This window comes from Kogia breviceps, chromosome 12 (assembly GCF_026419965.1).
Source record: "Kogia breviceps isolate mKogBre1 chromosome 12, mKogBre1 haplotype 1, whole genome shotgun sequence".
NCBI classification, from domain to species: Eukaryota; Metazoa; Chordata; class Mammalia; order Artiodactyla; family Physeteridae; genus Kogia; species Kogia breviceps.
In genome coordinates, this window is record NC_081321.1 from 95,012,921 (window position 1) to 95,038,521 (window position 25,601).

General features: G+C 41.5%; 1 protein-coding gene across 14 annotated transcripts in view; it reads left to right on the plus strand.

Moving 5' to 3' along the window:
- The window catches only part of TNRC6B (trinucleotide repeat containing adaptor 6B), a 259,882-nt gene that overhangs the window by 204,926 nt on the left and 29,355 nt on the right, over positions 1-25,601 (plus strand). For 9 of the 14 annotated variants that reach the window (XR_009338497.2, XM_059081027.2, XM_067010245.1 and 6 more), the window contains 8 exons: positions 592-666; positions 2,171-2,216; positions 3,820-3,968; positions 5,040-5,210; positions 9,432-9,557; positions 21,299-21,430; positions 21,698-21,793; positions 21,955-22,129. Coding sequence is in view for 13 of the 14 variants with exons in the window: in XM_059081027.2 (XP_058937010.1) it covers positions 592-666; positions 2,171-2,216; positions 3,820-3,968; positions 5,040-5,210; positions 9,432-9,557; positions 21,299-21,430; positions 21,698-21,793; positions 21,955-22,129 (970 nt within the window). In the remaining variant the exon portion in view is untranslated. The remainder of the gene's footprint in view (positions 1-591; positions 667-2,170; positions 2,217-3,819; positions 3,969-5,039; positions 5,211-9,431; positions 9,558-21,298; positions 21,431-21,697; positions 21,794-21,954; positions 22,130-25,601) is intronic. The other 5 variants (XM_067010248.1, XM_059081030.2, XM_059081034.2 and 2 more) reach the window with 1 other exon arrangement.

Consider the following 25,601-nt stretch of genomic DNA (forward strand, 5'->3'; position numbering starts at 1 on the left):
ACTGCCCTCATAGTAACAGCTTTGCGGTAAGCTTGGTGATGGTGTCTTCTGCTAGGCTTCTTTCCCTTTGGGGATCCACATCTTTATACTATGAAACAGGCAGATGAAAGTGCTACGTGGATGAGTTCCTCATTGTTTCCACACAGAGAATAATGACCAGTTTAAATGGGCTCCTTTCCAAATAACATGCACTAGCATCAAACTTTTTCTTCACTCCTAATACAGACCGACTTAGGTTACAAGGAGATACTAAGAGAGAAAATACTAGCATGCAAACATTATGTTTTAGAAAATCTGATATTGACCTTCTATTTGTAGGGTAAAAACACTAGCTGACCATATATTTTTCCAGTTACTTCTAATTCAGGGCAACGAATAAAGTAAGAATGAAAACATAGATGTAATAACTAAGGCTTAGTACTTTCTTAGACTAACAGATAACATATCAGAATAACTATAGTTCAAGAGGAAGAGTTAGGGTTCAAAAAGGTAAACTCTTGGTTTTGCATTTTCAGTCAGTGCTTATGCAGCTCAGGAAGTTGAGATAAAATAAATTATTTGATTCTGAGGTTACGTGTTTCATTTCTCCAGTGCTCACTGAAAGGAGGAAACAGTGATTCATGGATGAATCCCCTTGCAAAACAGTTTTCAAATATGGGATTGCTGGTAAGTTCTACTTTCTCATATGTGTAATGTATGCCAACTTTTACATTTAGTACAAATTTTAAGACCACTGCCATATATAGTACAAAATTACACATTTAGAAACTGGTTAAACAGTGTTCCTGATTTGAATTAGGCAGTATTTGTTCTCTATTCTTTTTTCCTTAATGAAATACTCCAGTATTTAAAGGGTACAGCTTTTAAATTTTTAGTCCTTGTGTCCTTTTCCTTAGGCAGTTAGGGAAGAAAAAGCCAAGTACTGAAAATGTATATAATTTTTGCTGACTACTGTACCAGTTTTAATATTACAATTTTTTAAAAGATAGCAACTGCAGAATAACTAGGGAGACTATTTGTGATTAATTATATAGGCAGTTCTTGTAGAATTTCTAATTTTTTGATCTCTTGGGAACATCATGGGGACACCCTGTCCCTGGTTGCCAAAAGACAAATGACTTGGCTGCACATTTCAAGATCTGATGACTTGACAAGTCACAAGAAGAAGTTGTCATCATTTGGCTGCCACTCTTGGAATTTGATCCTGAGCCGACTGGAACTTGAGCACAGGGGTTTAATTCTCCAGGCAGCTGTTTAGCTGTTCCTCTGCCCATAGATTTACTGAAGCTAATTTGATGTGAAAATCGAATTTAGGAATATAGACACCAGCAGCAATCAAAATTAGTCAGATTTTTATTTTTAATATTTCTTTATTTGGCTGCACCAGGTCTTAGTTGCGGCTTGCGGAATTTTTAGTTGTGGCATGCGGGCTCTTAGTTGCAGCACGCGGGATCTAGTTCCCTGACCAGGGATCGAACCCCGGGTCCCCTGCATTGGGGGCACAGAGTCCTAACCACTGGACCGCCTGGGAAGTCACAAAATTAGTCACATTAAAAAATGTTACTGGGACTTCCCTGGTGGGGAAGGGAAGTGGTTAAGATCCGCTGCCAACGCAGGGCACACGGGTTCGAGCCCTGGTCTGGGTGCCGCGGAGCAACTAAGCCCGTGCGCCACAACTACTGAGCCCGTGCTCTAGAGCCCGCGAGCCACAACTACTGAAGCCCACGTGCCTAGAGCCAGTGCTCCGCAACAAGAGAAGCCACCGCAATGAGAAGCCCGCGCACCGCAACTAAGAGTAGCCCCTGCTCGCCACAACTAGAGAAAGCCCGCATGCAGTAACAAAGACCCAATGCAGCCCCCAAAAATAAATAAATAAATATATAAATGTTGCTGTCTTGGGACTTCCCGGGCAGTCCAGTGATTAGGACTTTGCGTTTCCACCGCAGGGGGCATGGGTTCAATCCCTGGTCAGGGAACTAAGATCCCTCATGCCGCGCAGCCAAAAAAAAAAGTTATCGTCTTCATTCCAGTTTAAGGTTCATTTCCAAGGTCCTTGTATAGTCCTAGCAGTAAAGTAAGGTGTGGCCCACACATGAATAATGCCATTTCTCCTCTGATTCAGAAGTTTAATTCAAGCCTTTAATCTTCCTTCACTGTTCTTTATTTTCAGAGTCAAACTGAAGATAATCCAAGTAGCAAAATGGATTTGTCTGTAGGTGTGTATCCCTCCACTAATATGAATGGAATATGTTGTTGTCATGACACCCTGTTGGGGTCCCCTGCTCGCTTTGAGTTGGGAGGGGTGCAGTTCCTAGACACATATTCCACACTCGCTCTGGGGAAAGCACCATGCTTGACGTAAATGAGTAGTGTGTGCCACGTATAAAAACTTGAGACTTGGAGGCCACTGGGCAGCTGGGGAGACCGTGTGTCCACATAAAGGAGTCAGCCTTTGCTCGGCCGTTGGCACTTGTGGTGGACGAGTGCAGCTCAGCTTTGCCAGGTCCTCCAGTGTTTTCAAGAGAGGCCAGAAATTCAGATATGCATTGACATCCTGATTTTCTTTTTGACATCTTTATTAGAGTATAGTTGCTTTACAATGGTGTGTTAGTTTCTGCTGTATAACATAGTGAATCAGCTATACATATACATATATCTCGGCCCTCTTGCGTCTCCCTCCCACCCTCCCTATCCTACCCCTCTAGGTGGACACAGAGCACCAAGCTGATCTCCCTGCGCTATGCGGCCGCTTCCCACTGGCTATCTATTTTACATTGGGTACTGTATATATGTCCATGCCAGTCTCTCACTTCGTCCCAGCTTACCCTTCCCCCTCCCCGTGTCCTCAAGTCTATTCTCTACATCTGCATCTTTATTCCTGCCCTGGACATCCTGATTTTTAAATAGTGGAAGCTAATCCAGATTTTTTTAAATGCTGTGTGTGGCCAAATAAAATATGTCTGTGGCCCTGCCAGAGTCAGCTCTCAGGTGGCCAGGTCTGTCTGCACTGGGATGTCCCACTATTGACCAACCCCCCACTCTGCAAGTAGAGCAGATGCAGCATCAGCCTGTCATCTGTGGGACCTTCACAGTGATGCTGTCGCTCACCTGAAGGGAGTTAAAAAGAATCGAACCGGGAAGAACAGGAAACGATCCTAGGAGATAAGGGAAATAACCTCTGATCTGTGATACAGCTAAAAAATGAGCTTCACGTCACTGTACAATAGCGAATTTATACACGTGTGAAAGAAAGTGGGAATAGCCATTGCACCTGGGAAATTACATTGTACCAGTAACATGGCACAGCGTCTCCTGCGTTCCGCGTGAAGTTCTAAATTTTAGGGCAACAACCATGCCTCTTTGCTCTTTTTATTCCTAATAATCGTTGTTTCACAGCCCCAGCTGTTTGTCTAGCAGATGCTAAAATATTAACAAGAGACACATCCCCTCACCGAGCACATTTGAATATATGAGCAAGATATGTTCATCAAACATATCAAAACCCAGTCTAAGAATTAGATTAGTTAGAGATTTTTTTACTAGGTTAGCCCTCAGGCTCTCTTTCAGTCTTCCATAGAAAACCGGCTACAGCTAATATATGTTGTGGGGTTTGGGCGGGGGGGGGGGGGGTTGTTTTGTTTTGTTTTGTTTTTAAGGCATCCACGTGTGTTCCAGGAAGGACCGCCAGCAGCCTGAACCAGGAAAAAGCTCTTCTGGTCTGACACCTGCACCTCAGGGAGCATAGTGGAACAGATCACTCTTGGTCATGAGGGAGACATTGACTGTTAACATCCTCACTCCTTCTGCGTTGCTTTTCAGGGAGCCTTCCAGATAAAAAATTTGATGTGGACAAGCGAGCAATGAATCTCGGGGATTTTAATGATATCATGAGGAAGGATCGATCTGGGTTCCGTCCACCTAATTCCAAAGACATGGGAACCACAGATAGTGGGCCTTATTTTGAGAAGGTGAGTTGAATCCTTGCTTTAAGATAATAACTCATGAGAACCACTTTGGTTCCCACTTGTCTTTTGATAATTCCAGAAGGAAGCATAGAATTACTGAGCTGAATGAGCAAGCAAAGCACAAACATCAGCTACTTTTGAATGGTGACATGAAAATAGTTGTTGTTGGCAGGTGATTAGGCAGCAGCTAGAACCATCTGTCTTTAGAATGTGAGTATTGTGAACAAGGTCTAAGTTTTGGGGAATTTATGAAGTTTGGAGGGGGGAAGTGATCTATTTATAGTGGGGGAAATGCACACTCAAAACATGTAGAAGAAATCCTAGAGGCAAATTTATTCTGAATTCTTTTTTCTGCTGTTGTGCAATTTACAAAAATAAATTTTTGGATCTTGTGCAAATTCTCTGTGTCTCCTAAGGCCTTGCCTTCTAGCTTTGTCAAGATGATCCAAAACTTTCTCCTTTGCTATTTCTAAGAGAGCTCTTTTGTCTTCTTTCTCCATTTCCATAATGATCTGTTTTTAGTTAGGATGGTATACTTTTCAAATTCTCAACTACCTGCTTTAAACAAGTCATTTATACCTATCTGTTGGGATTTTTAACATTTCTAATGGAGGAGATCATTCCTTGATTCAGAATACCAATTTGCAGTGTTCCTGGTCTTCAGAAGGCAGTTAAAACCAAAGTTGTTAGATCTGGTACTTTTTTGACACAACAGTGCTGATCCAGACAGCAGCATATTCGCAAGAAGATTACTCTGGCTTCTGTTTCAGCAGCCACGTAGTTAGAGTAATCAATACTAGATGCATGAAAATGAAGTGTCTGGCAATTTTTATCTTAGTGCAATGGACAGAATGTGTTACTAACTTAGAGGATAAGAATCTATAGGAAAGAGGATGACAGATGGTGTCTGTTGGGCAAAGTATCATGACTATTATCAGATCCAAATTCTATCCTCGTTTACTGCTAATACACTCTAACCTTGTTTATTCCTGGTGTTTCTCTTTTCCCTTCTTGCATTCTGTTGCTTCACTAACCAACACTCATTGTGATTGGCTAACTACTACTACTTTTCAGCTGACTTTGCCTTTCTCCAATCAAGATGGGTGCCTTGGGGATGAGGCTCCCTGCTCTCCCTTCTCCCCTTCTCCCAGCTACAAGCTGTCTCCCTCTGGTTCCACACTACCCAACGTCAGCCTTGGAGCAATCGGCACAGGGCTCAACCCCCAAAACTTCGCTGCTAGACAAGTAAGGAGGCCTCTCAAATTTATAACTGCTTGGCTGTGGCCTCGCCTTGGCCCTGGTCTGCAGTTTATTGCATCATTTGTCTGTCTTGGGAAATTTGTTGATTACTGAATGCACAGAATGATATTAAGTATAGACTTTAGCTCTTTCAGCCCATAGAACCCATCTCTCTTCATGTTTCTCAACATGGATTTTATTTTAAATATGTTTCTTTTGTCTTCCCATTTTTGGTCATAAGTTTACGTTTAATAGTTAACTAATGACTGGCTTAGGAAAATGTTAAAGAAGCTTACAGGTACCTTCTATCATCTAAATGAGCAACATATTTGCCATTTTTGAACGTTTGACTGAATGGCAAGACTACTTTTGAGGTCTTTTCAATCTAATAAAATTGCTAATTAGAAAACACCAGCAAAACTAGTCAGATTAAATATTGGAGGGTTACAGCACCTTAAAAATCCAGTGTCTTTAAGTATCATATTACCCAGAGAAAGGTAACTTGCATGTTAGATAATGAAGCTTTAAGAAGACCGATGTTGCCCAGTGTCTGATTCAGCCTGGAGCAGCGCCTTTCCTGGGGTTGGGTCTGTCAGTCCTCCAAGGAAGGGCTGTGCAGCAGAAACAGGACTGGCAGGGCTGGCATGATCGTGCCGCCTGGCCTTTACCGGCCCAAGCAGACAGAGCAGGCCTCTGTCTGTCACCTTGCAGTAGCCCTGTTGTAGTTTTGGTGGAGAAAACCAGGAATTTGGGGACAATTCCTTTGTGACAGTGGCTCCAGTGATACTTTCCTAGCCTTAGTTCCGTGACTACTTACTTGTCCTTCTGACTTTCATCTCTGAATGTCACAGAAGGACATTTAATTATTAGTTGCGTCCATTGTGTTTGCACGGGATGACTTTCACATAGAAATGAAAGGATGGTATAAAACACCTCTTACTCTGTAGTCCTCAAGTCGCATATAGATCGTTCATATGCTTTCTAATTGTTGCCTTAGCACATTTAAAAAATGGATTATATTATATCCATGTGTTCAGATTGCTTAACTCTGGATTGAGAGTTATAGGTAGTTTTTTGTTTTCTTCCTTGATATTTCGCTTTTTCCTAATGTTTCCACAGAGGACATGGCTGTGTATTACTTATATAAACAGAGAAGAAGCAATTATATCCATTTTGGTGGGGAGGAGGGCTCTTTTGGGTTGAGATATATAAAATATAAGATAGTCTTAATACTCTTGGTTAATGGTGATCATAGGTATGCTCCCAGGTTCACCTGATTATCAGATACTTTTAGTACATAAACTTTAGTATAAGTGACCAGCCAAACTAGCTGTGCACTGGACTCTAAAAAAAGGTCATTCCTCTTCATTTTATTGATCTGTGGATTGCTACAACGTCCATTGTGAACCAAGTTGATTATACATGTTCTATCCAAATATGGTTATGGTTTTTTCACACTATTTTCATGAAGAGTTAACATATTTCATAATTTCAAAATAAAATTTGAGGTTTTTTCCCAAGTTACAGAAGATTTCAATTAGCTTGGTAACCTTGTTTTTAATTTACATACCTTTCTAAGTTAAACATTGTAGTTGAGGCAAATATCACCAATAATTATTAGGCTCAGGTCATCATTAAAGCCTCACATAAAACAGTGAAGCTTTAGAAATAGCCAGATAAGCCACATTTATTTATTTATATATATATATATATATATATATATATATATATATATATATATATGCTTTTGATGCTGGTTTTCCTAATCTCTAAATATAGTTTTAAAAAAAAGACTGGATTTGTATGATTACCATTAAATACATTCTGTGCAAAATAGCTACTTCTGAGCCAAGGAGCTGACCAACTTGTGATGCCAAGGTTCCATATTAAAAATAGAGAAGGTGGGAGCTCCCTGGTTGGCCTCGTGTTTAGAATTCTGGGCTTTCACTGCCATGGCCCAGGTTCCATCCCTGGTTGGGGAACTGAGATCTCACCAGGTGCATGCCACGGCCAAAAAATAAAAAAGCAAGATTTAACAGTAAATAATGAATAAAAATGATATAAAAAGGGTTTTGTGTTTTTTAAAGGTATTTTTTGATAAACTTATGTTGACTTATCTTTGTTGTTATCTGTATCGGATATATCAAAGTGTTTGGTATGGCTTTAGAGACACTTGATAATGAAAACTTAAAACCTTTGGTGGGAGTGGGATGGACTCTTTCTCCTAGGTATAGGAAAGTAGGGCTTGATTTTACAAAAACCAAAAAAGGCAAATTCTCTGTAATACCTCTTACCAGAAAGAGAGGTTGAAATTTAAAACGACCTGTACAGAGCAGTTTGGAGCCCTACAAAACATAGGTTTTGGCAAGGACTTTAGCTGTCAGAAACCCCACCATCCAAGGACCATCCATGAATAATTAACATCTAATAACAAGGTCATTACTTTGATAGAAAAGTGTGAGAACGATCTTAGTGGAAGAGTCTTAGCAAAATAAATGTTTCCTATTTTCCTGGGAAGGATTAGTAGCTAAGCTCCAGACTGCCAGGATCTCAGAAAAGTTAGAACTGAGCCATTTCACCTCAGAATGACAAGTTTGATTAGTAAGACAGGAGAGGCAGAGATATTAGAGTCTCTAGAACTAAAGGTCTTTTCATGTTTAGACAGTCCTTTGGGAGATTTAAAATTCATGGTGGATCTTTGATTTTCTTTTATGAGATGTACACAGAGTTTAATTGCCATTTCTACTTTATATTCATAATCATTTTTATTTTCAATACTTTTAAGTTCATTAATTCCCCTGAAGCAGTCCCTTAATCTATTTTGAATCATTAAGCCATCAAAATATCTTTGGTTTTCTAGAACTTAAGGACAAAATTCTTCTTTAAAATTGCCTTAATCCCCATGATTCCAGGGATAAGATGATGGTGGTGACCTCAGCTCAGAGTGCACAGACTTGGTTTAAGCAGTGGTGTAGCTGTCTTCACTGACGGTGTTCAGCGGGACGTTTGTTTTCAAGTATATGAAATTGGTGGGTCTTGGATGTTTGCAAATGATGTGCTCATCCTACAGACCAGGGCTTGATTGAGTTTCTGGGAATACAAAGAGGGAAATATTCATCTGGTGGTAGAAAGACAGGATGGAAAATAACTGAAATATGATTTGATGATGGATCCTATCAAAGAGTTTTCAAGTGTTTTGAGAATGTAGGGGTGGGCTCAGTGAATCTGAATGTATGTGCAGTGAGGAAGGTTTGGGAGAAGACTTTGTTGATGAGGATGACCTCTGAGCTGGGCCTTGAAGAGGCCAAGTGAAGATGGTATAGAAAACTGTGTCGGGCAGCGTCAAGTATCGAATATGATTTCTTTGCTTCTCTGCTAGAAACAAGTCAGAAAGGAAAGGCCATCATATACAGCCCAGCTTTTTATAGCTCTTTGATTGGAGCAGTCTAGAAGTGCTTCAGTGAGTTGATCTTCCAGAAATCAGGGAGCTAAGCTTGTTTTTTGACTAGACTGATAGTCATACATTTGAATGAGAAGTTACAGGTGAGTAATGTTTTGTTTTGGTGTCCCTGGAATGATTTTTCACTTTTTACCTTTCTTCCTTTTTTTATCTCACTCTGTGGTTGATTCACATTTCCTCATCTAGTCAAGAAGGGACCAAGCAGACCCAGGACAGGGAAGGGTGTGCGGATCTGGAGTAGGATCCTCATGGAGCTAGGCTCACAGTTGGGTGGCACTGATTTTTATGATTGAATCAACCAATTCAGAGAAGTCATACCATAGTATTGTTTTACAACTGATATTATTCACAAGTCTGCATTTTTACTCAGGTGCTTTTTAAGGTGCATCTCAGGTTATATAGTTTGAGAATAAATTCGGTAAACCCAATCTTAAAAAAGAAAGTAGTTAAATAAACGTTATACTGCCTGTACCTTTCAATAACAACAAGAACAACAACAAATTAGTGTTTTTTCTAACATTTGACTAAATTTAACCCTTTTGGTTTATAGAAGGCATCAGACTGCAGGGGTGGTGATGATATGCCTATGATTGGATTTGAATACTTTCCTGAGCATTCTGAGATCAGGAACTTTTTTCAGTTGTAAAATTATGTGATTCCATGGAACACGGGATATGATTCTTCTGAGGGAGAGAAAACCTGAACTGTTTCTTATTTGTGTTTTCTTACATTAACAAAAAGCCTCACCGTCGCTGTTCTGTTGACAGGGTGGCAATCATGGTTTGTTTGGAAATAGCACAGCACAATCGAGAGGCGTGCACACCCCCGTGCAGCCGCTGAATTCTTCTCCTAATCTCCGGGCGCAAGTGCCTCCCCAGTTCATTTCCCCCCAGGTAAGCAGTTCATGGATCCACAATTCATAAGTAAAGTCCAGGTGGTTACTAGTTGTCAACTGACTGGTTTTATGGGTGTAAAAGGAATAACACTTACCCATCTAAAATGGGAAAAATCCAGATGCCAGGGATCAAGATTTTTAGAACAAGATGGCAAATCTCGTTTGTTTTTTTAATTGTATCCTGCATACAAAGTAGATGTTTTTACATGAAAAGCATTATGATTATATTCCTTTTAGATCTCCTGTATATTTTCCCAATACTATATTGATTTTTTTTTAATTGTGTAAAATTAAAACTACTGTGTAAATTCTGATGTGTCAATATTCAGAAGTTGGTTGCCCTCAAGGATTCGCAGGGTAATTGCCAGGTTCTGGGTTATTCTGAAAAGTTTTGAGGAGATATATACTAAAACACTGACTGGGTGTTCTGGGGGGGCGTTAAAGAATTAATGAAGTGGCAGAGATTTATTCACAGAGCAGCTTTGTATAGAACACGGTCCTTTGGAACCCTTTAGGACCCTCTATTAGCAGGAGATTGGACAAGTTGTTCGGGGGTATAAGGTGAGAGATTTGTGCCCGTCTACCACATCCTGCCTCTCATACACCTTTGTGAGAAACAGGTCTGAGGAGCAGAATAAAAGCTGATAAGCCCAAGTAAAGATTCAGTGTGTGAATCAAGATCAAGAGCTTTGGGCTTCCCTGGTGGCGCAGTGGTTGAGAGTCCGTCTGCCGATGCAGGGGACACAGGTTCATGCCCCGGTCCGGGAGGATCCCACATGCTGCGGAGCGGCTGGGCCCGTGAGCCATGGCCGCTGAGCCCGCGCGTCCGGAGCCTGTGCTCCGCAACGGGAGAGGCCACAGCAGTGAGAGGCCCGCGTACCGCAAAAAAAAAAAAAAAAAAAAAAGATCAAGTACTTTGAGTCTGTCCCATCGTATAAGAGGGAGTGGGGTACTTACAGATCCAGCCAACAGGTTGTGAAAGGTCAGGTTTTGTTGTGTGTTTTTTGATACATCTTGTAAGACAGAAGCTTAAAATGTTTATTTGAAACCATAATCTGTAGATTTCAAATGCTGCTTTGGACGTTGACTGTGTCCGTCTTGGTAGAGGAAGGAATGTTGATCATGCTGCTGCCCCCATCTTCACGGTCCCGCCTGGAGTCCTCTTAGGTCTCTCTTCTTGCCCTTCCCGTTCTCTGAGTTCCACTCATCCTTCAAGTCCCAGGTGGACAGAGCTGTTCCTGACCTCCCCAGCACCTTACAGTGGCAGTGTCTTGCCTTTTGGAGCACTTGCCAGCGTGCCTTGCCATCAGGCCAACAGGCGTCCATGGTTATCGAACGTCTGCAGTGTCCCAGGTTGCGTGTTGGCAGCGCGTGGCTGAAGAGAACACTGCCTCTCCCATCGCTGCCTCCTGGAGTTGTGGCCGTGATGGCGGAGTAGTCGGTAGATAGTGTGCTGCATGGAAAAGCTTAACAGAGTTTGGGGTGCCGGGTGGGACCTCACACTAGCAGTGACATTTAAGCTGGATCTTGAAGAACGAGTCAGAGTTCGCTGGGCACAGCCAGGTGAAAGGTGCCTTCCGGGAGGCAGGAGCAGCTCGTGCAGTGGGCAGTAGTATCTGGAAGGACACGGCATGTTTGGGGAAACGCGGTCAGTGTGAGTAGTTAGTTTGAGCTTGTGGAAGTGTAGGTATGCTGTCTAGAATGGAATAAGAAGAAGCTAGTCAGGAAGTTTGGGGCCAAATTTGGAACGGTTTTGTTTGCCCTTGCTAAGTAGTTTGGACTTTGTCCTTTGGTCACCATGGTTTGTAACATTATCTTGGCTGCTACTTAAAAATACAGTTTCTGGGTCTTCCTCAGTCTGCTGAGACACAGAGTCTTGGGTGTTGGGGCCTCATCACCCCCAGTGGATTTTTATGTGCTCCCTAGAGCTTGGCTGCTCCTGCTAAAGATAATATAGTATTAGGCAAGATTTCTCAGCTGAGTGGCAGTATAGGAAAATTTAAGTTTTAGAAAAATAACACCATGATATAGAGGACATGTTTGAATGACAGAATCCCTAGAGCAAAGGAGATCAGTTACGAAGCTAGTGCAGGAGTCCAGAGAAGATAGTGGCAGTCGGGGGGACTTCCCTGGTGGCTCAGTGGTTAAGACTCCATACTTCCAGTGCAGGGGGCCTGGGTTTGATCGCTGGTCAGGGAACTAGATCCCACATGCATGCTGCAACTAAGAGTTCACATGCCACAACTAAGGAGCCTGCCTGCCACAACTAAGACCTGTCACAAATAAATAAGTGAATGAATGAATGAATGAAACACAGCATTAAATTTTAAAAAGATAGTGGCAGTGGGAATTAAGACCTCCTTGTGAAGGTCACTGGTGATCTTTGTGTTGCGGAATGCAGTGATCTGTTCCCTAGTCTCTTTTTACTCATGTGTCAACCTTTGACACAGTGGATCACTCCCTCCTTTTTGAAACAATTCATCTGGCTTTCAGACACCTTCTGTATTGGTTCTCCACCTGCCTTTTCTTGTCTTTCTGCTTTACTTCCTCACTTTTCTTCCTCACTTCCCCAGTGTTTAAACATCAGAGTACCCCAGCCTCAATATCTGAACCTCTTCTCACCACTTACATCCACTTCTAGGTGATCTCACCCAGTGGAATGACTTTCAAATACTGACAGTTCCAAAACTGTGACTTCAGCCCAGAGCTCTCTTCTGAACCTCAGAGGCGTGTGGCCATCTTTAGCAGGATGCCTTGTAGGCATCTGAAGTGAACACGCCCAAAACAGAACTTCCTGCTCCGTCCCACTCTCCCCTCAAAACATCCTCTTCCTGCAAGTACCTGTCACTCTCATCCTGCAGGTGCTCAGGCCAGAGCTGGTTGTGTGTGAGTCCTCGCAGCACACAACCATTCCAGCAACAGATCCTCCCTTCAGAACTTCCTCCGGCGCCCGACCGTCTCCTGCTGTGACCGTGATCTCCTGACTGGTCCCCCCGCTCCACCCCATACGCGCTCCCTCGAGTCTTGTTTTCTGCCCCGAGTTCACACTGAGCCTCTAAAACCGCACCGCCCAGTGTACCATCAGCCACATGAGCGCTTGAAATGTGACTTGTGGAAGGGAAGAGCTGAATTTGGGTTTTAATGAATTTGAATAGCCACACCAGGTTAGCAGCTGCCGTATGGACAGTGCAGGTGGGGAACATTTCTGTCATCACAGAAAGTTAAGGTAGATCATGTTACTGCTTTACCGGGACCCCCCTCCTGGCTCCCTCTCTCACTGAGAATACAAAGCCAGCTCTTCGCTGTGGTCTTTGGGGCTCTTGGTGACCTCCCTGCCCCCCACACTTGCCGCTCTCCTGTTCGTCCAGACCTCTCCAGCCAACTGGCCCCAGTGCACGGAACGTACTCCCAGAATGCTCTTCTCACAGATTGGCACATGGCTCCGTCTTTATTTCCTTCAGAGCTCTGCTTCAGTCCCACCTTATCAGGGAGGCTGTCCCAGGCTGTGTATAGTACACCACCACCACCACCATTAACTCACCCCCACCCCACCCCCAGGAGGGTAGTAAGCTTTATACAGCAGCAGGATCTGTGGCTGCTCTGTTCATTGCTGCATCCTGAACATCGACAGCTGTGCAGGGCATGTCTTTTAAGTTCAGTAGGTATATGTCAAGTCACAGGAAGATGCATTTCAGAATGATCTAGGAAGTGGAATTGTTAGGAAAGCACAGTGAACTTAGGTCTAAGAGACTTAGGGGCTGCAAATCTCTTTATGACCAAAGTATCTGCTCTACTTGGAAAAGAAAAGTACTTGCGTTCTCCTACATTTTTGAAATGTGTTTATTTAGCAGAACATGGTTAACATTTATTTAAAGCATAATGAGGGCAAAATATTAAACAATGGAATGTTCAGTTTTTTCCTGACACATATTTTAAAAAACAAAGCAGTTGGGTAGGTTTAAAAAAATTTTTTTTTCAAGTAAAGAGAATATAATAACCGCACTGAAAGTTTGGATTGTGCAGAAAAAAATTCTTTCTTTTAAAAAAATTTACTTATTTATTTTTATTTGGCTGTGCCGGGTCTTTAGTTCCGGCATATGGGATCTTTGTTGCATATGTGAGCTCTTAGTTGCTGCATGCACGCGGGATCTATCTCCCCCACCAGGGATTGAACCCAGACCCCCTGCGTTGGGAGCACGGAGTCTTAATCTCTGGACCACCAGGAAAGTCCCAGAAAAAAATTATTCCCAAAACTACTCTCCCACCCCACTGGACGCAATGACAAGAATCATTTTTACATAATCCCCTATCCAGACTTTGTTCGTATACAGGCATGCTTTTCATATAACTGCATTCATGGTCACAACAGCCTGCTATTTTCATTAACATTGGGTCATAATATTTTCTGGTTACTAATATAGTCTTCAAGTTGATCATTCTTAATGAATAAGGCAAAATGTTCCATCAGGTAGACTTAATCTGATTTCCCTTTACCAATTATTGGATATTGTTTCTGATTTTTCACTGTCATAAGTAATGCTGTAGAGAAATCCTTTATACATAGATCTTTGCCCACATTATTTCTAAATTTAGTTGCCCAGAATGAAATTTCTGGGTCAAAGCACATGAACATTTAAAATTCTTTTTTTTCTTTTTTAACTCCATTCCCCAGACCTTCTTTTATTTTATTTTTATAAATTTATTTATTTATTTTTTGGCTGCATTGGGTTTTTCTTGCTGTGCGTGGACTTTCTCTAGTTGTGGTGAGCGGGGGCTACTCTTTGTTGCCGTGCATGGGCTTCTCATTGCGGTGGCTTCTCTTGTTGTGGAGCACAGGCTCTAGGCGCGCGCTTCAGTAGTTGTGGCACACAGGCTCAGTAGTTGTGGCTCACGGGCTCTAGAGTGCAGCCTCAGTAGTTGTGGTGCACAGACTTAGTTGCTCCACGGCATGTGGGATCTTCCTGGACCAGGGCTTGAGTCTGTGTCCCCTGCATGGGCAGGTGGATTCTTAACCACTGAGCCACCAGGGAAATCCCTGAACATTTAAAATTCTTAACGAGGGACTTCCCTGGTCGCGCAGTGGTTGAGAATCAGCCTGCCCATGCAGGGGACACGGGTTCGAGTCCTGGTCCGGGAAGGTCCCACCTGCTGCAGAGCTACTAAGCCCATGCGCCACCACTACTAAGCCCATGCGCCACCACTACTGAGCCCATGTGCCTAGAGCTCGTGCTTCGCAACAAAAGAAGCCACTGCAATGAGAAGCTTATTCTGGGGCTTCCCTGGTGGCACAGTGGTTGAGAATCCGCCTGCTGATGCAGGGGACACGGGTTCGTGCCCCAGTCCAGGAAGATCCCTGATGCCGCGGAGCGGCTGGGCCTGTGAGCCATGGCCGCTGAGCCTGTGTGTCCAGAGCCTGTGCTCCGCAACGGGAGAGGCCGCAACAGTGAGAGGCCCACGTACCACAAGAAAAAAGAGAGAGAGAAGCTCACGCACCTCAATGAAGAGTAGCCCCCGCTGGCGGCAACTAGAAAAAGCCCGTGCACAGCAACAAAGACCCAATGCAGCCAAAAATAAATAAATAAATTTATAAAATTCTTGATGAATATTACCAAATTTTACATCCATTTTAACTGCTTTTTAGGGACAGTCAGTAATTAATAATGTAAACATAGGAACAAGATATTGAAACTCATCTTTAAGATTTGTTACAAATGTTCCATACCATGGGGTTTTTTCTACCTTGCCTTTTTCTTCCTGTTACTCAAATGTTCAGAAAGTAACATATTCTAGAGGTGTTTGTCTTGCTTTTATTTTTATTTATTTTTTAATAGACACCATTCATTTTTTAAAAAATTTCATTTATTTTTGACTGCATTGGGTCTTCATTGCTGCGCACGGGCTTTCTCTAGTTGCAGAGAGCAGGGGCTACTCTTCGTTGCGGTGGGCAGGCTTCTCATTGCAGTGGCTTCTCTTGTGGAGCACGGGCTCTAGACACGCAGGCTTCAGTAGTTGTGGTGCACAGGCTTAGTTGCTGTGCGGCATATGGATCTTCCTGGACCAGGGATCAAACCCATATCCCATGCATTGGCAGGAGGATTCTTATCCACTGCGCCACCAGGGAAGTCTGTCTTGCTTTTAAATTGCTGTCATTTTGCACTTGTAACGCTTCGTTAAATGCCATATTGACTCCCAACTAGAGCTTCACTTTCTCCAACCCAGCTGGAGATTGAAAGGATTTTAAGCCAGAATAATTAATTCCCTGCCATGGGAATGTGCAAACCTGCACTTTAATTACTCTGCAACCCAGGTATGAATAGTCATTTGCCAGGAGCCCAGTGAAGCATCTGTCTGGTCCTTTTGTATTCACTGGAGGAGGACAGTACATGTGAATCTGAAGAAGGGAGAAGTTGAGCAATGCTAGATAGGAAGTCCTCAAAGTACAACCTTGATAGTCTTTATAACTGTCGATTTATAGAACATATGAGATGCTGGCATTTAAATTAAAGTATAAAAATACCTTGTGTTAGCATTTATTTTCTTTAAGGTCTTTCTGTACCTGTCTATCTGTAAATAATATGTTTCATGTTCCTTTTTTGAACTTTATGTAATGAAATCATACAGTATGTAGCCTTCTCTGACTTTTTTTACTTGATCATGCTTGTAAGATTTTCCCATGTTGATTTAGGCAGTTGTGGTTCATATTGTATTCTACTATATGAATATACCATCATTCATTTACCTATTCTACCCTACTACCGATAGACATTTGCGTTGTTTCCAGATTTTTGCTATTATGAGCAGTGCTGCTGTGAATATTCCTCTATTTGTCTCCTAGGATGAATTTCTCTAGGGTACTGCTGGGTCATGGACATGTTTTACTTTGAATGGTGGTTTCTTTAGCTAGTTTTGAGTAGTAGGAATAGTAAGGAAGGTGGTGCAATCATGGGCTCATGGCGAGGGGTAACATACATTCTCAAGCCTGAAGAGAAATGGTAATCAGGAGACCAGCTGATTTGTCCAGTAGGTCTTTTAAAACTGAAAGAGGGGGCTTCCCTGGTGGCACAGTGGTTAAGAATCCGCCTGCCAATGCAGGGGACACAGGTTCAAGCCCTGCCCGGGGAAGATCCCACATGCTGCGGAGCAGCTAAGCCCGTGAGCCACAACTACTGAGCCTGCGCTCTAGAGCCCACGAGCCACAACTACTGAAGCCTGTGAGCCACAACTGCTGAAGCCTGTGAGCCACAACTTCTGAACCCCACACGCTTAGAGCCCATGCTCCGCAACAAGAGAAGCCACTGCAATGAGAAGCCATGCACAGCAAAAAAGACCCGATGCAGCCATAAATAAATAAATAAAATTTTTAAAAAATAAAACAGAAAGAAGGGAGGAGAAATGATAGTTCAGACAATGGCTCTTTATTTTGGAGGGCAGTAGGTTGGGAAAGAAAATAAGCAAAGGAGATTTCCCATGAATCATAGATGAAAGCTTTGGAAAGGAAGTTAGAAACATGCTGATCAGTACAGACAGCCTGGAGCAGCACTGTCCAGTAGAAATGTAACACAAGCCACATAATGGAATATAAAGTTTTTAGTAGCCCCATTTAAAAGATAAAAAGAAACTGGTAAAGTTAATTTAATAATATATATTCTTTAAACCAATATATCTAAATTATTATCATTTCAACCTTTACTCAGTATTTTTAAATTATATTAAAATTTTACTTTCCTTTTTTTTTAATACCAAGTCTTTGAAATCTGGTGTGTATTTTACACTTAAAACACATCTCGGGACTTCTCTGGCAGTCCAGTGGTTGGGACTCCACGCTTCCACTGCAGGGGGCATGGGTTCGATCCCTGGTCGGGGAACTAAGATCCTGCATGCCACGTGCTGTGGCAAAAAAACAAACAAACCCACATCTCCACTTAGGTTAGCCATGTTTCAGCTGCTCAATAGCCACACGAGACTAGTAGTTAACATACCAGATGGCACAGGCCTGCAAACAGTTATTGTATTCGTTTCTTTTCTAGAAACTGCCACAGCAAATGACCACAAACTGGGTAGCTTAAAACAATAGACATTTATTCTCTTACAAGTTCTGGAGGCTAGACGTCCGATAGCAAGGTGTCATCAGGGCTGGTTCCTACTGCAGTCTCCAGAGGAGGGTCTGTTCCGTGCCTCTCTCTTAGTTTCTGGTGGCTGCGGGCAGGGCTTGGTGTCCTTGACGTGTAGATGCATCACTCCCATCACCACCTCCGTATTCACGTGGCATTCTGCCCTGTGTGTCTCTGGACTTTCTCTTCTTCTCAGGACACCAGTCATTGGATTAGGGCCCACTGTAATCCATTATGTTCTCATCTGAAACTTGATTTTGTCTACAAAGATCCTACTTTTGAATAAGGTCACATTCTCAGATCACAGTTGGGCATGAATTTGGGGGGGTGGCGGACACAGTTCAGCCTGGTATTGTTGCTAAACCAAATGAATTTAAGATTCACACTGTGAAGGTAAGAAATACGATTTCATGAGTCACTGAGGTATGCTCTAAGACTCTGGTTTGGAATATGGTGTGATAGCGTAGGATATATCTCCACTCGTAGCCTCCTTCCCTGTCCCCGACTATTCCCGCCTCCCCCAAAACAAAAGAAAGAAAAAATCCTTTTAATACAGTGAGGTTAGAACCATTATATCAGAGACAATAAGTTAAGCCACACTGGTGACCATTTGGGTGAACTCAAAGGAGAGATGAAGAAGAATTATTATTTGAGAGGAGTTGTGGAAGGTGTGTCCCTCATGCTGGCCATAAAACTCGTGCAGAGGTAAAGTGCACAGTAATGGTGTGCCTGCTTTGAGCTCCTATCTGCTAGGGGTGTGTTAAAATAGAAAATCAAACAAGGTGGGGTTTTGTTTTGTTTTGTTTTAAGTCAGTTTATCTTTTTTTTTTTTAATTGAAGTATAGTTGAGTTACAATGTTATGTTAGTTTCAGGTGTATAGCAAAGTGGTTCGGTTATATATATCTATATATCTGTTCTTTTTCAGATTTTTTCCATTATAGGTTATTACAAGATATTTAATATAGTTCCCCATGCTTTACAGTAGGTCCTTGTTGTTTATCTGTTTTTTATATAGTAGCGTCAAATAAGTTTTTTAATTGGTTGGCAACACTCAGCATCTCGTAGAGAGTAGAGAGGAAGCAGCTGGGAAAACTATTACTTTAAATCAAAATACTTTCCAAAATGAGAGAATTGATAGTTTAAGTGCAAGTGCCTGAGATCTTGGAAGAAAACGAGTTGGTGAGCCAAGTATAGGAGACTTGAACTTAGATGTTTTTAGACTAGAAAGTGTCAAAGAAAAGATAGATATTCTTGAGAATGTAGCAGAGACAGTGACTCAAAAGTGTTAGGAAGCTGAAGAATTTAATTTTGACTGTGATGCTAAAGAAAGGTAACATGGGAAGATCCCGTGGCCTTCTGATGAAAGCTTTCTGATGACTCACGTTTTATTAGGGTCATTTTTTAAAAGATGGAAAGTAAGGGTATGCAAGCAAGGGTGAATGTGTGAGAGTCATGCTGGGAGATTAAAACACAAAATAAGTTGAGGCTTGTAAAAATGTAGGCAGGTCAAAAGTGTCTTAGAGCTTGGTTTGGTGCAATGTGGTGACTGGGAAAGGAATCATAGCTTTGGACTCTTCATATAATGCTGACTGATTAAGCGGAAAGAAAATGTTTACTGCTTTTGTCTTCTCTGTTAAGAATAAGGGTGTTCAACTGAAAGGGTTTAAGATGCATTAAATCCTACAGCAGAGAAAGAATTTGTGGAAAGAATTGCAGAGCCCTGACTGTGATCTTTGAAGAATGCTTGGGGTCTTCAAGGAGGAGGGTTTAATAATGACAACCCCTCTTTCCTGCCCAAATCCTGAATTTTTAAGAGAAAAAGAGGAAGGCTTCCAGGGGCCTAAATGTCCCCTTTACTACCGAGAAAGCTGATACTGGAGAATGTGAGCTTCCTAATACTGAATTCCAAACTTACCCCCTAGTAACTGGAATAGGGCAGTGCTCCCTGTGGGCTCGCTGCCAGGATGTAAGGGAAAGAGGCCCAGAGTGTTACGATAAAGGTGGATGCCCCTATGTGTGGAGCCTCAGGTCAGCAATGGGAAAGAAGCACCCCTCCCCTACAATGAAGTAAGGAGAATGGGGGAATTTTTTTTTTTTTTTAATTTTGAAAGAACAAGGAAAGTGGCTTAAAGACTGATGAACTTGGTGCCAATTCCAAACATGATTCTAGACAAGATTATCAAAAACATGGTTTCTGAGCACTTGTACTAGGAATCGAGAATCATAGTTTGCTAACATATTTGAACTTAACTCGTTTTCTTCACCGATTGGTAAAAAAATTTTGGATTATAGGAACGATAAAGTTGTTGTATCTCTATTCTGACAAGTCATTTGACAAGCTGTCTAAAACAGTTGTGTTGATTAGAAATGATTGACTATTCCTGGGCTTAGACCAGTTTCAGGTTGGAAGGATGTTTTTAGTGGCACGTGACTAGATTTATCTTCAGCTCTGTCAAGTTCAACATTCCCATCAATCACCAGATGGGGAAACTCAAACTGGGAATAAGTGAAATAATAGGTAGAAACTTAGTAAGTTAAAATATGAGAGGTTCATTCATCTATTCGGTGTTTGTCGAGCAATTGCTGTGTGCCATGCATATAAAGATAAATGTAAAGTCCCAAGGATCAAAACATAAATTAATAAAATTTTTAAACCCAGCTGCTTAAAAATTACATGGGGGAGTAAAACGCCCCATGTCATTTTAATTTAATGCCCCATCTACAATTTTAATATTGTAGATTTTAATTGACAGTAAGCTTAATGTGTGAGTTAGGAGTTATGATAGGATCATCAGAGAAGTTGAGATCTTAGGAACTGTTAAAAGTATGGCTTTTAGAAGAATGGTTAGTGATGGCCAGGTCTACCCAGTATTAGACAACTTTACGAAATGGCTTTCTGTCCTGGGCTCTGCGTTGAGAAATTGAATGAGATACAGGTGAGAGAACTGATCATATGTAGCCTGGAGATGAGATGCAGGGGAGCTGTAATCATTGTCTGGACATCTGAAGAACCATCCTGTGAAATAATCTGAACATGTACGGAGTACATTTCTAAGCATTTGACATGGACTAACTCGTAATATCCTCAAACAACCATTTTGGAGATAAGGAAAGTGAGGCTTAGAAAGGTTAAGTAAGTCACTTGCTCTGAGTCCTGTACCTTAGAAGTGGCAGGCCCACACACACACAGTCTGCCTCTAGAGCTAAGCTTTTGACCAGAATGCTATTTACTGCTCATGGAAGAGGGAGTAAGTTTGTTCTCCATGGCACTCACTGATTGAGTGGGTTCAGTGGATGCTTTTATAGCACATTTCCAGTAATAACTTCTCAGACAAAAGTTATATTATCATTATTTTTTTCTTGATATTTTCTAGATTGTAAAATTCATAATTTTTATTGTAGAAAAATTGGAAAGTCTAAAAAGAGAATTAAAAAGCTCCTGTAATTTCACCACTCAAAGACAACCATTGTTAACACTTTGGTATATTTCTCCCAATCGTTTGGTATTTTTCATAAATATTTTTCAAGGAAAAAATTGGCAGTGCTTGCCTTAGCTCTAATAAGATTCATTTCACGGGGAAAAAAAATTTATTTTGATAAATTCTGAAAGTTCCTTCTTTTGGCTAGGTTTCTGCCTCAATGCTCAAGCAGTTTCCCAACAGTGGCCTGAATCCAGGTCTTTTCAATGTGGGGCCCCAGTTATCTCCTCAACAAATTGCCATGCTGAGCCAGCTTCCACAAATTCCCCAGTTTCAGTTGGTAAGTAGCAGATTTTCCTGCTATAGCTAAAAAAGGTTACTTGCTTTTTTTTCTTTTTTCTCTTTAGCTTTTATTTGCTTCATTTCATGCAAACTGTTGAGTGTGCTTAAGGGTTGATATATCAACTCAACTGCAGGTAAATGTGACCCGTAGACTGGGAACTCGGTGGTGCTTCCCTCCCAGGCACTTGATTCATTCACAGGCCCTTTCAGTTTTCCTAGTAAGTCTGTCTTAGGAAACTTTCGTCCTTTCTCCCCTGCTTTGTAGGCGTGTCAGCTGCTCCTGCAGCAACAGCAACAGCAGCAGTTGTTACAGAACCAGAGGAAGCTTTCTCAAGCCGTGCGCCAGCAGCAGGAACAGCAGGTACGTGGCACTGGAAGGGTCCCCCTGGTGCCCCACGGGAGACGTGCGTCTCTGCTTAACCTCTTCCATGGCAGACACGACTCGAATGCCGCCTTTCCCCGTGAGGTTCAGGGTGCTGGCTTCTCACGTGTCCCTTTTCCCTTGCGCCTGCTCGCCTCCAGCTGGCTCGAATGGTGAGCGCCCTGCAGCAGCAGCAGCAGAGGCAGCCCAGCATGAAGCATTCGCCGTCTCATCCCGTTGGGCCCAAGCCGCATCTGGACAACATGGTCCCCAACGCTCTAAATGTGGGGCTCCCAGACCTTCAGACCAAAGGGCCAATACCTGGATATGGTTCTGGTAAGCTGTGAAGTAATGAAAACTGCCTGTTGAAAAATACCTGCCAGTCATGTTCTCAGCCTGGGGGTTGGACCTACATTACGCTGTTTTCACAGCAGCTGTGCAGGGTAGGTGAATATTTGTGTCCCTCTCTTCCAGGTGAGATATCTGAGTTATTGATACCCTAGAGTCTCAGTGGTTTCCTGAAGCTCACCACACAGTAAATAACAGAGACAGGCCTCCACCTTCTCTGGGTCCAAAGCAGTCTTTTATTACTTGTGAGTGGCAGTCAGCTCTCCTACCACCAGGAAGTTTTTCAAGCCAGTTAAATGTTTGTACCTGCTGTGACTGCTACACACGTCTGAGGTTATAATCTAATAAATTATGTACAAGTTGAGGCATTTAGCTCTCCGGATAAAATTACCTTCTCTTGGAAAAAATGGGGAACTGGTATTAAAATTATAAGGCAAACTGATAAAATTCTTCTGATATCAGTATCTCATCTGATTTAAATAGAATTAGCACAAGTAAAGTTATACCTTTGACATTCATCAAGAATTTATTGGCAGGCAAATCGTAGCTCTTTCGGAACTGGGGAACATGTTGTAAGCTGAGTCCAATCAGTGAGGCAACAGTGATTTAAAAATAAAATTAAAAAATTAAAAAGGTACCACACACACCCCACAGCGGGTTTCTCCTCAGACTGACAACATTTAGATTTTCTTTCAGTAAAGACCATACTGTTCTCTGCAAACTCAAAAGCAAGAGTTCGGGGAGACTTGAAATCCATACTCCCGAGTGACAGAGTGACCCTGGACAAATGGCCGTGCTCTCTGTGCTCTGTGAGGTGCCCACTGCCCCCTGGGGAGGCCACATCCAGAGAAGAGCAGAGAGTTCAAGGACTCCTTGATCCTGGGTAGTTGTAAGGGAATTAATTTGCAGACCCTCAGGTTCTACCAACTGTACTTAAAAATGATTTGCCTGAGAACTGACTTTTAAATTCAAAATAAACTTTCTTCCGCATGACATAAAAGAAGGGCAGATTCTCCACCGTCCCGTATCCTGTGAGAGCATGCTTCTCTGGGGTTCCAGGCAAGGAGGAAGCCTCCCTTGATGACTAATGATGGTGCCACTACCCCTGGGTTTCAAGTCTTCACCTTCTGAATTGTGTCTTCTGTTACAGATGAAGCTTGACCTAGGAGCCTGGGTGTGTTGGTGTGTGTTCGGTTGTTCTCAGTTTAGACGCTACATGATAGTGAAGTGGGGCAGCTGTGCTGCTTTTACATCCGCTTTAGTCAAAGGGTGCGTAGTTCTTGAAAAGGAATCCAGCCGTATAAAGCAAAGAGAGCATCTGGAGGCCACAGGTGGCTTTTCCACTTGTTTTAAGAGCACAGCTCTTTTCAGGCCTTCTCAGTACTCATCCTGAGGGTATGTCTTAGTTGGAAAGGAAAGCACCTTTGAACAGCTTGAGCAACATAGTTTAGTGAGACTGACTCTTTGAAACAGACATTTTCACAGCAAATCAGGTAAAAAGCCTGTGGATAAACTTTTATGTGATTTCCTTTAGACTGGGTATGCACTGGTCAATTAGTTGTTAAAAACCTAAAATCGTGATGTATTTATTTCAGTGACAGTCTTTATAACATCTTTACTATCTGCTGCCCCCTATTAAAAGGTAAAATTCTGTGTTGACTACAAATCTGTTAATTTTTAGCAGTGTATACCTCTTATGTATTAAATATATAGAAAATTTTTATCATGATGTCTTATTAGATTAATCGTGTTGTTTGTGATGATTATACTTAACTATTCCTAATGACTAAAGGATCAGAGTTCAGTATGTATACATATGTACATTTACTGAAGAAATTTCATGGGTTGTTTTTTTTAAATCATATTCCTGTTTCATAAGTAACTTAAAAATTTAGTTCTGCATTATAATCCAAATTAAGTAAGGAGGAAGGACATATTGACTTATTTACATCTGCTCACTTATTAAACAATGGATAAATTAATTTTATTAGGTCTTTATATTGTGATCTGACCACTTATAATCTGCCTTACAAGATGCATTTTGCAATTTATTTCACAGTTACAATTCTCCTTAATTCATATTACCACATTTCTTGGAATTGAAAAATTGGGACTGAAAACAAGTCTGATTTGGTTGGCTATTTTGAATAAATTAAATCTATAGCTGTAAGATTTTGATGAAAATATAGTTAAAGCATTTACACAGGTTAAAATTTTTTCAAAAAAGATTATATGGCAAAGCTGTAATAAAATGAATGAATATACATGAGTATAAATGGTGCTGAGTATAGCAAACTAAAAAAAAAAAAAAACCTGTAGGTTAAAGACTAGCAAGAATAATTAAGTTTCTTAATAAATACTGATGTAGCCTCTACTGGTATATTTTCTCAATTAAAAAGTTGAATGACTTTCGTGACTGCTTAACGGGTTACCCTTAGCTATTTTTGTTTCTGGTTTTTTAAAAAATATTTATTTATTTATTTTGTCTGCTTCGGGTGTTCATTGTGGAGCACGGGCTTCCCTCTAGTTGCAGCGTGCAGGCTTCTCTCTAGTTGTGGCATGAGAGTTTTCTCTTCTCTAGTTGTGGCGCGTGGGTTCCAGGGCTCATGGGCTCTGTAGTTTGCAGCACGCAGGCTCTAGTTGAGTTGCGCGAGCTCAGTAGTTGTGGCACGCAGGCTTAGTTGCCCCACGGCATGTGGGATCTTAGTTCCCTAACCAGGGATCAAACCCGCATCCCCTGCGTTGGAAAGAGTATTCTTTACCACTGGACCACCGGGGAAATCCCCCTAGCTGATTGTTTTTGCGAAGTAGGTGGTTTCTAATTTTCTGCTTTTAGCAAAATGGAAAATATACCTAATTGAATTGTCACGTGATAATAATGACCTAAAAATTAGTATTTATACTAAATATATACTAAATACTAAAAGTAGTTTTAGTATTTGTTTTATTGAGCTGAAGGAGGGGGGAGGAAATACACCTAAAAAGGAATGTAAAGAAATAACTGATGTAATTACAAGGCTCCTCCTTTTCCCATCTCCTTATTTGTTGTGTAAGATATCTTAGCTCTTTATCAAGTCTACAAAACTTTTAAAAATAGGAATAGTGTGAACTAGATCTCATTCTAGTATTAAGTCATAGTCACTCACAAATATCTGAAGTAATCGAGAAGCAAAGTCACTCATCAGGAAGGGCATGTCAAATAAAATTTTACTTCTTATGTTTAAATTTTATCAAAATATGTAATATTTCTGTGTGTGGTATATCCAGTGAAAAGTAGAGTTATGAATAGTAGAGATTATTAAAATAGCAGAAGAATAACTGTATCTTTCCTGGTATTATGATGTGTCAGTATCACATGTGCATGTGGACATGGATTAGAACAGTTGTATTAAAGGGGCAACTGTGGATGATTTGTTTCTTTTATAATTTATTCTTTATTATAATTATTATTTTTTGACAT